This window comes from Zingiber officinale, chromosome 5B (assembly GCF_018446385.1).
Source record: "Zingiber officinale cultivar Zhangliang chromosome 5B, Zo_v1.1, whole genome shotgun sequence".
NCBI classification, from domain to species: Eukaryota; Viridiplantae; Streptophyta; class Magnoliopsida; order Zingiberales; family Zingiberaceae; genus Zingiber; species Zingiber officinale.
Window position 1 is genome coordinate 128,127,063 of NC_055995.1, and position 12,858 is coordinate 128,139,920.

Below are 12,858 nucleotides of genomic sequence, written 5' to 3' on the forward strand. Positions count from 1 at the left end.
ACATGCATAATCATAAGCTACATCATCAAAAAATGTTATGTTCTTCAGATTTTTATAGAGAAACTGTCTCAATTTGACTTCATTTGTTATATGTAAAAATTGTCAAATCCAAATTGGAGTTAGAACTGTTTTACTCTGGATCAAACTCTGGATTTTTTATAAAAATATTGGTTTTCCGATTTTTTTGGGGGGGTTATACATTTGTGAAAATGGAAAAACTAATCATTTTATTATATAAATAAAATACTATCTAACAAATCCTATTTTCTTATTCCTCAACACTACGTCGTGCCTTTGATCAAGGACTTATAAAGGGCACAAGAAAGAAACAGAAGCCAGTAATGAAAATAAAAATCACAATAATTTTTTTTTACATACACAATAGAACCTTAAGCCATTGTTGCTTTACAAGAAAAAAAATAGTACAATGACGAAGAACAATCCTATAAAATGATGTGTGTTTTCTCTTATTTTGGGAAAAGGGAAAAACTATACGACTTTAGCTCTGCAGGAGTGCTGGGATAAAAAATAGGATCCACATCTCGTGCTATTTGATTCTTCAAGGTATTCTTCTTAAATATGTTCTTTTCTGAAACCTCTAACAAATCTAATGACATGAATTCACATGATATAGGTGATGGCTATAGAGTTCATGATGTCTCCCATACTCTGTAATTTACACCTTCAGCAGCAACATTCCATCTCTTGGAGCCATTTGGTGGTTCATAATGTCCAGGCCCAATTTTGACTGCTACCTTTTCGTCAATCACAGCTGCGTAGACATCCCTCTCAGCTTTGGTAATCTTGAGCTGAGTCAATGCCAAGCAAACATGCCATGTGTAAAAGGTGAAGCGAACAAAACAAGATCTAGCTATCAACATGTACTGACACATCTCCACATGTAAAAACCCAGTCACAATTTAAGTTTTCATTCTAATGAATCTAAATCTTCGTTGGATACTCAACACAATGCAATAGAACAATATTTGAATGGAGAGTGATACATACCATACTCCGGCAATTGATCTTGTTCCGGTTTCTAATTGAGATCAGTTTAGAAATATCATTTTGGCAATGAGAGAAGATGTGGTCATAGAAGACTGCTGGTGTTCCTGGATGTGTGAGGATGTAAGCATATCCTTGCATCTCCTTTCCGGAAGGGAATCGCCAGTGACCCTGAGAAAGAATTGCAGCAAACCGTCACTGGGTTTTCGGTACAAGATGATACAAACATTGAGAATGTGAATAGAAGGATTATATTTTCTTCTCTTTATTAATAAGCTCTAAGGAAAATAATGATTCCATTTGACCCACGTACAAATGACTTGGCAATTTGTAATGGTTAATACCAGACGTCAACATACATCAGAAAATATTTATCAAATGTAATTTAAATATTTAAGTCAATGTCAGGATTAAATAAGATAATATTCCATGTGAAGTACTGGATCAAACTTCATACCTGAGTAGAACCCGTGTCATGGTTTTCTATAAAAGTAACAGCGCGAGATGGCCACCAACCTACAACTCCAGGTGGTTTTCCATGTTCATCGCACAATCGCCAGTACTCGCATCTCTCTAGAGCCTATAAGCAAAACATTAGAATTATGTGTAATTTCTTCAACAGCAATGTAAACACAGGGATGGAGGTGTGGATCAACAAAGTTGCAACTTAAACTTTTGTCATGTTTGAGAGGAATGCAGCAGGAAGCTGTAATATGAAATGTGATGCTGATGTAGGAACAAACATGCATAACCAACAACGGTAGATATTATTTGTTTAAGTTGCTATATCTCACGAGGTACGTATTTGTTCAAAATATCTACAGTCATCAAGTTACATGAGAACCTAAATTGACATAAAATTGTCAAACAAGGGAATGGGGGAAAGGAATCAAATATGGAGAGAAAAAAATCTGAAAAAGTAAAGATGTGATCTTACCGTGTGAAGTATTCCTTTTGTTGTGACATCAAAGGCACCTGCAGTACCATTTGTAGCATTTATCCAGTCAATTATTCTCTGTCTATGAGCATCTTGATTGTGGTCCATCTCCCCATATGTATAACTTAGAGAGTCCCAGTACTCGCCCACAGCAAAATAAGGTTCAGATGCTTCTATGTAGTCCTTAACATAGCCGCCCCAAAACCCACGAACAAAATCCAATCTCCAACCATCATATCCAACTTCTTTTCTGACAGTTTTAGAAAGAGCAAAATGAGAAAATAAGAACTACTTAATCTAATGCAAGATATGTTCCCCCGGTCTCCTTGTGTCAAAGAAGCATCAACTAGGTAACGGTAACATCTAAACACCTGTTCTACCGTAGAACACATAAAATACCTTATAACCACCTAGAACAACAGCACCAAATGACTGGATGGAAGAGAAAATTATCAACCCAAATAATGGTCTTCCCAAGTGCAATATACAATAAACTAGTCATTTTTAAACTAAGAATACAGGACAAAAATACAAGATAATCAACAAAGCCAAGGTTCATAAAGTGTGTATAACTGTACTTTTTTCCACCAAAATCAGATGATGCCATTTTAGTGACTTGTTTAATAATGAACTACTAAGTATTCAAGGCATAACAATGTGTCTATTCCACTTCTTAGTCAGATAAAAATACACCAAATGATCAAGGCATTTAATTAGCTTACGTGATGTTTGCAACCTTTACCCTGTTATTTGATACCAGCTAATTTTAATGATAGAGATAAAAATGCAAACATGAAGCTTGAGTTGCAGAATATTTATTTAGGTAATGAAATAATTGGAACCTCATACAAGATATAGAAATGATGCTAGTATTTGTTTTTTTAAAGAAAAATAAAAGACTGGACCAGTCCATTAATTTCACTTGCAACTGTTATAGATCAAGTTGCAGGAACGGGGCAATTTTGCATGGACAAACACTATAAACTGCAGTAGCAGGGATTACCAAGCAAAGTATGATGATCAAATTATACATCAACAAACCTTAACCAGCAAAGCCATTCCTTTAGATCATTCCTCACAAAATCTTGAGAGTGGTCAATATTTGGTGCAGCATGAAAACTATCTCCACTGCTTTTGTTTCCCCTACCCTGGAAAAAGAGGAAAGATGTCATGAATAATATGTTGAATGTATGATGTTTGATTATAACCATTAATTGTACTCCAACTATAATTATTATTGATACATAAATGGAAAACAGGGCAAGATTTTTGCCATTTGAAGCGTGTAGGTGGGAATAGTTACCAAAAGCTGTGTGCAAAGCTCCCGTTCTTATTGTTAAATTTATTTTCAATTTCATTCAATATACTATCATATTTCAAATAATAAAATTCTTTTTGTTTAATCTTTGTGCGTGAGATGTCTGCATGCTTCATTAATTTTGATATCAATTTCCGTGTGAGTTTCATTCAATTTTGGTGTTCCGCCAATTTGGTGTTGCAGCTTAATAATTTCTAATTCGATATTTGATACTTCACCTTCTCCTATGCTTCTCACAAATCCCTTCCATCCGATTGCCTACAAAACCTCCCCTTTCAAGATCCATCAATCTCATTGGCTCTCAAACCCATTTGTGTCTTTGCCTCCTTCCCTGGGCTTGGTTCCACCAAACACCTCCCCAACTGATGTTGACTCACCAAATAAGGTAAGAAGGTCAATGCAAACAAAGTACATAGATTTTTCACACATTAGAAGAGATGTCTAAAGAAGAATAAAATGAAGATATTATGCTCCATGAAGAACAAAATTCAAATGGAGTTTTTGTTATTCCGAACACATTAGAAAGGGCAGCCTAATCAAAGACGTTGACAACTCGAATGGAGACAAGTTTTCCTTAGTAGAGGAGAATAATGCAAATTAGGAATATAGTTTTTAAAAGATTGTTTTGGTAAGATCTCTCTAGAACATACATTTTTAAAGATGGTTCCCAAGTTAATTGTTGTCCTATTTAAGATAATAGGAGAGTTTTGGTAGAAATTTACTTAATATCATTTGTACCTTTTTTTTGTTAGTTGATTTATTACGTTGCTCAATTGACTACTTTTATGAATACAATTATTTCTATCCTTAACTGTATTTTAATTCAAGAATTTTTTGGAAATAAATCCAGCATGAATTTAAGTCTACATTAACCATGGTTCTGTGTGCTACAACAAAACAGACAACAATAAGCTATATGCCACAACTATTTAGGATTGGCTACAAGAGAACTTGTTCCCTAGATTTATGTGGATGAAGAAGAAACTCTACCACAAAATGTTAGAAGGCTACAGATTGATAATTGGAAAAACAAATGCAAATGCAAGTGAATTAAGAGGGGAAAATGGAAATCAGAGTTTAAAGTTACAAAATAAGGATTTTATGAAGAAACTGAATTGTTTATACAGCAAATAAGAGCATTTTAAACATACAAAACATACCAAACTATCACAGTCAAAAAGTGTAAATACACTACTATGCCAACATTACATGAGACAGAATCTGCCAAATTCATTTCTATGTAAAAATTAGATGCACAATCTAACACATCTTCCAAATGAAAAATGTGAACATAACAAGCATTCTAAAGTATCGTAAGTTCAATGTGTAGATTTCAGTAAAAAATAGGCACTTGGCAAAATTGTTTAGCAATAAGCACGACCTGCAATTACCTGGAAATGAGGATCATCAGCAACAACAGCCCGGTCATCCCAATTCAAACGGCCGCCAAAAATGTTCCATACTCCATTCTTATTCTGGTAGTGGGCACATCGATGGTTTAAGACAACATCACCAAGAACTTTGACACCAACTTCATGGAACCTCTTCACAAGTTGCTTCAGCTCGTCAATCTTTCCATATCTGAATGTTTCCAGCATGTGTACTATCAGCAATGCTCATTCTTTATCTGGTATGTACAACACAAATGACAAACAAGGCCTATGTTTGACAGTATTTTGTTTTTTACTCAGAATAATGGGCTTGAATTTAGGAATGATCATTTGCTAATGGTTCAATATCTCTATTTTGTAGGCTGAAATATTATTTCATTATTTCATGTATAGTGGCGTGCTCACAAATAAAAAATTCTAGTTCCAGAGAAATCATCCATGATAAAACAAGTCTATGTTGTCCATTCTCATATGAAAGCAAAAACCCTATATCTACTAATATTCCATTTATCAAACTACCACTACTACCCACCCAACCAACCTAAGTGAGTTCAACGAGAACATTTTCATTTCAACTATAACACGGAAAGCATTTTTCCCTGGAATATATTATACCTGGAATTTAACAGAAACAATAACAAACAAAGCTAACAATAACAACAAGCTGTGTCCTAAATATCTAAGGTTGGTTGCATAGATCTTGTCCATTCATTGTGCACAATGTAAGCTAATATCACCAGTGATGCTCAGGTCATCTAAATCACTTTTAAATATACTAATTAAAATCTTCTTTGGCCTCTCCTTTACGCTAATCTCCTCAACCAAATCTGACTACACTTTGCTTAGAGTTTAATTTGTACCTGGAATCTAAATTATATAAATCCTTAGGCATGTAGCCTTCAGGAGAGACCGACTCTGTAGGTGGTGGTAGCCAGACTACCGTAAAACCTAGTGAAGACAACTCCACAGTCTTTGCACTAAGCTCGGCATACCATTTTCCTGATCTGTGAGACTCCCAGTTGAATCCTTGACACAGAATTTCATACCCAGAGCCTGTCCCTGAAGTCAATTCTACAGCAGGCTTCAACAGATCAGAATCAGTAACAGGATCTGCATAACTTGGAATAGAGCTCCGGAAGATACTGTAAGCTTCTGCAGCCAATTTCTCAATTTCTTGTAGAATGCTTTCCTGTGCTTCCTTACTCTTTGCTCCTTTACTTCTTTCTGATGATATATCGCTTACTAAATTCTTTATTTCCTTGATAATTTCATAACTATATGTAACAGAATTATCTTTCTCTGCAGTGACTTGAGCTTGCCCTGTACTATCATTTACTAGTTCAGAAGTCTCAGTCCCTAATGCACTACCAAATTCAGCAAGTGAATTAATCACATTTCCAGTAGGGACAAAAAAATCAGCTCCCATGTTATTCAACCAGGTGTATTCATTAAGCTTCAGCACGAAAACTACAGCAGAAGTTTCTTCATCGATTGGAAACAATCCCCAATTACCTTGGCCATCTTCTTTTGGCTGCAAGATAAATGATAATGTTTCTGAGTCTAGTGTACAAAGAAAAAAAAATGTTATGCTCACTAATATGTGAAAAAAAAATTAAATGGATCATTAGACAAAGTGTGGATAAAATTATGATTGTGACAATGTAAAAAATAATGTACATATTTAAGAGACAGTTAAGTTACCTAATTGAAGGGATGATCTAGAAACTATATATCCTATGTGCAAGAGTTGCAAACAACAATAAAAACATATTCTTGATTGTAATTCTCTGTTGTGCATTTAGCATCACAAGTGGCATCTATGCAATGAAGCAAAAAAAAACAGACCTAGATTTCAAGAGCAATCTTAAATCTCTTTTCAAGCTAAAGGAACCAAGCAATCAAAATGATGATGATGATGATGATATAAACTCTCACTTCATAGAATAAAAAACTCATAGGTTAAATGTGCATCAATTATCTCTGAATAACAAATATAATATTGGAATAGAAATCATAAAAGAAGCCTATCTGATTTTAGTAAACATCAAAAGTAACTATTTTTACCTGCAACACAGTTTGAAGAGCCTTTTGCCGAAATATTTTAGTCCTTGGTGGATGTGGTGTAGTTGGAATTTCCCATTTTCTTCCATCCGCCTTACAGACACCCCAATGAACAACAACATCACCAGGTAAATCTGTGTCAAATTGTACAAATTTTTGATGTGTGTCCTCACTTCTAGTCAAAGAGACTGTCATAAAATTGCTAACAAACTCTTCCTTTAAGATGGGAAATTCTTTATTAAACCGAGCAATAATCCTATTATGCTTCAAAATTTTAGTATCTTTAGAATATTTTTGCTTGGAAGTGGACCCTTCAGCTTTCAACAGCATGCCAGGTATCTGGTTAAGAGCCCCTGAAAACAGAAAAAAATTAACATTGCCATTTAGCAAAGAGACGAACTGTTCAGCATCATCCTGCCCAAAGTAAATGAGTAAGAAATCTTAGACACGGAACAGATTAAAAATGGAGCCGCATATGCTGAACACATCAATAAGAAATAGGGAGAAACAAACAATTATCAATAATACCATAATACAAATTCCATAGTGTCATAAGGTCACTAAGACCAGGCAAGCAGATATCTTATCAATGTATCTGCATTGAAAATTAAGTAAAGAAATTGCAAATTGGCTGTTGAGTCATTTCAACAGTGATTGTTGCATTCATTATTCTTGTTTTTCCCAATCAGATACTAGTTATAGTCATATGAGAATCTGGCAGAGACCAACATAGACATTTGAGAAACCATGTAGTACAAATAAATGGCTTTACAATGTTTTACTATAAATGTCTTTACCATGTTTTACCAAATCCCAATATACAACTTATTGAGACAACATAAATCTTAATGAAACCAATGTTGAAGACTCCCCTCATGTCCTTGAAGCTTCACCTAAAAATAGGAACCTGCTATAATTACATATCGTAGTCATAATAATCTTGTGGTATAAGTACCTCGTGCAAATACCAAAGCACTCCTAAGAGAGTAGTCCTTGATTGATCTCCCTGTGTTTGGTTTCTTAACAGTCAGTACACTCTCTATATGTGTGGAAAAACAGTTGGGTTAGACCAAAAAAAAAAATGTGACCGGACCACATACTACAATGTAAAATTATCACTAAATAATACCGCACTTTATATATGACAGTAGGCAACAATGAAAGAGAATAATAAATTTTCCTAAGAACATGCCCTGAATGTCCTGAAAACATAAATTGTTACTCACCGCATTACATATAATAATTGTTTGACGCAATGGATGAGCAAAGTTATGGGTTCAATTAAATGGGCGATAGGAATTTCTTTGACCTTCTGCATAGTACTATGATGATTATGAGAAGCCACTAAATGAAAGTTATGGGTTCAATTAAATGGGCGATAGGAATTTCTTTGACCTTCTGCATAGTATTATGAGAAGCCACTAAATGAAAGTTATGTGTTCAATTAAATGGGAGATAGGAATTTCTTCGAGCTTCTGCATAGTATTATGATGATTATGAGAAGACTTAGAAGAATTTACAGCTGCTTCTTTGCCATAGGTTGACTTGCAAAAGAACTTAAGTGTCATTCAGTGCGATAATGTATGTAGGATGATAAAACTTTGCTCATACAAATATAAATATTATTAGAGTTTTAGCTTACTAATGGCCCTATCTCTATGCCTTGAGATTAAAATAGAATTTTTCTAGAAAATAGTTAAGTAGCAGCTCGACAAGATATATATTGAGAGGTATAAGTATCGCCACCTGGCCATATACTGAAGCCTCGGTTTCCATCTACGGTGTTGCCCCCATTACTAGAATCTGTGAATGAAATTCTGAAATCCCTCCCCTTGTGTTGAAACCATGCCCCTGTTTCTTCTTCCTGTCAGTTGACATAGACATTTATAAAGTACCTCAGAAGAACATAGCAAAAGTTACTCATGAAACTACCGAGTTTCAACAGGACATCTACTGTACATCTGAAGAACCCATCTAATTTTTAATCTGGTAAGTTAGATGTGCAACTTTGCTGTGCAAGCATGTCGTACCTTTAAAACAAAATGAATAGCTGAAATTGGGATATTGCTATCAAAATCAATCTGTGCTTCATAGATTATATGCCCTTCCGACAAAGATGTTCCTTTCTTTAAAGGGGTTTCAATTGCATAATCCTGGTAATAGCCAATGCTGTTAACTCCATCAGAATATTCAAGTAGATAAGGAGGGGCTGTGAAGTTAAGAAAAGAGATACCTTAATCACGACAGAATCAGGCGGTCTCATTTCAGGAGGAGGTTGGTCCCATTCACTACAAATATGCAGAAGTAAAATCATATCTTGCTGCAAAGCTATCTTTTTGTGCATAGCACGCAACAATTAAATATACACACAAATCACAGCAACAATCTTTGATCAAACCGTTAGTCTGAATTCCAGTTGATGTGTTCAAAAAGGAAACAACAGTTCAAGACGGATTATAAAGCTGTGTTAGCACAAGTATGTGCACTTTAACAAAATTTTGAAAACCGAATGCCTAAAGTTAGAAAATATCCAGTGGAAAAGTCTGAAATTGCAAAACAACAAAAAGACGCCGAAAGTTAGAAGATATCAAATGGAAAATTCTGAAATTGCAAAATAAGTAAAAGTTAAAAGATGCAGCACTCAAATAGTAAAGCAGTGTTAGGAGAGATGTCAATTCCTCGTTGTCAGATGATCTGATAAAAATTGGCAGCAGTTGAACTCCATAATTAAATAAAGCCAACTCAGAAACCGTACGTTCTTAACTTAACCATGGACAAAGCTTATCTGAAGTGCATAAAGAAAATCGTTCCTTTGTGTGCGACTGAAGAAAACATCAGTACTTTAAATAGAAAGAAGAAACAAGGAAGTCCATAGAAAAGGCAAGAGACTAGCAAAAAAAGAAACGCTTAAAAAATTAATTGTGAAAAGCTTGCCTTCCAAGATCATCGCAATAGCTTACTCCCCAGTGTAGAATCCACTTCCCTTCCAAATTACAACCGACATTCAACCTCCATTTGGACGCATTCCCGTCTTCCACTACTGGATCCAATCTCACTATTATTTTTCCCTTCTCCTATCATCGACCAATAAAAATGAAAAATCAAAAAGGTACTAAAAGTTCATCAAAGGAGGATAGCCAAACAAATGGAAAAATCGTCCTTTGCCAGAGGATTCATTTCCATTTGGTTAGGAAACAACAAAAAAAATCAAACTAACCGTTTGTGGCCGCTTCAAGGGGAAGGTCTCCGTGAACAATAATTTGGCCTCATCGACGTCAGCGAGGGAGGGCGTCTGGGTAACGCCAGAGCTGACGATTGGGCGAGTCCGCTTCCGATCATCCTTGGAGGACTTGGAGCAACAGATAGATCGGAAGACGGGTCTCGGTCGGCAAATCTGGCGCCCGAGAAACGATCGCCTCTTCCATCGGGGGATTACTCCGGGGGCCTCCTGAAGAGGCCGGTGGAGGACGGGCTTCCAATGAACAAGCGCCATCTAGCGATGAAGATTGAGCATAGACAGAGAAGAAGAAGGAGAAAAAGAAGAGGATCGAAGGAGAGATTTTTTAGGCGAAGTGAAATGCGAGCCACGAGAAGCGCGTAGAAATAGGCTCGAGGATATTCCTGGTTTCTACGCGCAAGTGGAGTCAGCAGTGGCACAAAGAGATCAGAGCAGCGTGCAAGTGGATCCTCATTCTTACACGTGGCCTCCCACTCGACAAAACGGTTGCTTGGACGGGATCCGAGATGAGCAGTGTGGCGGTGCCAAATAATTGGCGGGATGCTGAGGAAGCGTATACAAGTTGGATGCGGCCAATCGCGTTGCGTGGAGTCACATGCAATACATTGGGGACGTAACGTAACGGAACGCTATTTTCTACGTAACGCTCGACACGGTTGATTTGATGTTTCAACCGGTTAAACCGGTTGCATCGGTCCACCTAAAATCTCCGAGGAGGCGAAATTAAAGCTAAACCGGTTATGTTTGTGCTTAGTCGGCTCGCTTACATTGTGTTGTCACATAGACATTGGATAGTCTTGGTCAATTGATTGAACCATGTATTTTTGAACTTTAATATTAATTTTTCTATGGATAATCGATTGAACCAAATCTTTAGTCAAATAAAATTGCGAAAAAATAATTGTTCAAAGGAAACATTAGATTGAACCAAATCTTTAGTCAAATAAAACTGTGAAAAAATAATTTTTCAAAGAAACATTAGAAGTGATGTGATGATAAGACAGGACTCATCTTGTGGGGATAGTTGAAGTGATGTGATAATAAGATAGGACTCATCTTGTGGGGATAGTTGTCGTGGAAGAAATCAAAGTTAAGATGATGAACACTTAGATAGTATTGGTCGGTTAGACGAGCATGTCCCGATCGAGATGAGAAGGTCCCGATCTGTCATCGCCTTCGATACAGGGAGGAGTCAAACGACCAACGCTCAATGAAGTAGGAGACGATGTGCAAAAGTCGAGCCAAGCGACTACCCCGCTCGGCGAGGCAACAGGACTTGACATTGGTGCAATAGAGCTTTGGTCGAGCGGCTACCCCACTCGGCGAGGCAGCAGGACTTGGCATTGGCAGAGCGGAACTTCTGCTGAGCGGCTACCCCGCTCGGCCTAACAGCAGGACGCGACACGAACATAGTGAAATACGACCGAGCGGATGTGGCACAAGCACGGTCGGGTTCCGGCCGAGCGGACGAGATACAGGAACAATGAAGTTCCGGCCGAGCGACCAACCCATTCGACCTAACAGCGTACTCTCTCTGGTATCCATCGATATCCCTTTGGGAGTTAGTGTCGTCGACACCGTGCATGGACAGCCAGAAGATCGTACGGAAGCTTCCACTGTCACTTCAGAGATATGCTCGACCTGTTAAGGTACTGTGTCAGGGACACTTTACTGACAAGTCTTTTCAAGGATGGGCGGGACCTTTCAAGATCGTGCGAAAGCTCCGTTCGGGGTGCTTACTACTTGGAGGATGAGGGGGGAAGACAGCTCGAGAGGTCGTAGAGCACAAATCATCTCCAACCCTACAGGGCCGGATGAGAGGTGCGCGAGTAAATACATGTATTTTTGTATGTCTCCCGAACGCAGGGTAAAATATGAATAAAAAGCGAAGGCATCTTGAGATGCGTCTCCCTCAACGATCGAGTGACGACTTTAAATCCTGCTATAAGTCAACGGTCGAGCGGCGACCTTAAACCCTGATCTACGTCAGTGGTCGAGCGGTGACCTTAAACCCTGGTCTACATCAACGGTCGAGTGACGACCTTAGACCCTGTCTACGTCAACGGTCGAGCGATGACCTTAAACCCTGGTCTACGTCAACGATCAAGCGACGACCTTAAACCTTGATATACGTTAACGGTCGAGCGGCGACCTTAAACTCTAGTCGACATCAATGGTCGAGCGGCGACCTTAAACTCTAGTCGACATCAATGATCAAGCGGCAACATTAAACCCCAGTCTTCGCCTAATTCAAGCCAACGGTCGACTGACGACCTTAAACCCAAGTCTACATCAACGGTCGAGCGGCGACATTAAACCCAGTGTTTGCCTAATCTACGTCAACGGTCGAGCGGCGACCTTAAACTCTAGTCGACATCAACGGTCGAGCAGAGACCTTAAACCTCAATCTTCACCTAGTTCACGTCAACGGTCGAGCAGCAACCTTAAACCCGGGTCTACATCAACAGTCGAACGGCGACCTTAAACCCAAGTGTCCACCTAATCTTCCTCAACAGTCGAGCGACGACCTTAAACCCTTGGCTCAGTGAGCGGGTAAGCGTCGATGAATACCCGACTGTGAACTCGGGCTACTTAAAAGCTCGAAGTCTTCAAAATACAATGATCGTTCGGGACTATTCTTCAAAATACTCCCAAGACCGATCGGAAGGTCGCAAAATCATAATGAACTCTGAAGATAAAAAGGATCGATTAGCTGGATAGACTAATCGTGGACGATCGGAGGAGTCATGAGGCCACGAGTTGAAAAAACAAATACAAGGAGATCAAGCTTGGTCGAACGGACAAGCATTCATTAAAACTTTAAAAATTTTACAGGGAGGAACTATCAACCTTACTCAAGGTAATCTAAAGCGTCATTAAGCAGCGACGCGATAAGTTTGTCCCGACT

The 12,858-nt window shown here is 38.0% G+C and overlaps 1 protein-coding gene across 1 annotated transcript; it reads right to left on the minus strand.

Annotated features, from left to right (window-relative positions):
• Nucleotides 1-325: 325 nt before the first annotated feature.
• Nucleotides 326-10,308, minus strand: LOC121985941 (alpha-amylase 3, chloroplastic-like). The gene is made up of 13 exons (XM_042539678.1): nt 9,930-10,308; nt 9,647-9,786; nt 8,946-9,000; nt 8,743-8,865; nt 8,459-8,576; nt 6,716-7,065; nt 5,512-6,182; nt 4,652-4,841; nt 2,984-3,090; nt 1,943-2,192; nt 1,463-1,585; nt 1,009-1,176; nt 326-809 (listed from the first exon to the last, which is right to left on the minus strand). The coding sequence occupies exons 1-13, from the start codon at nt 10,203-10,205 to the stop codon at nt 651-653; spliced, it is 2,730 nt and encodes a 909-aa protein (XP_042395612.1). The 5' UTR covers nt 10,206-10,308; the 3' UTR covers nt 326-650.
• Nucleotides 10,309-12,858: the final 2,550 nt, after the last annotated feature.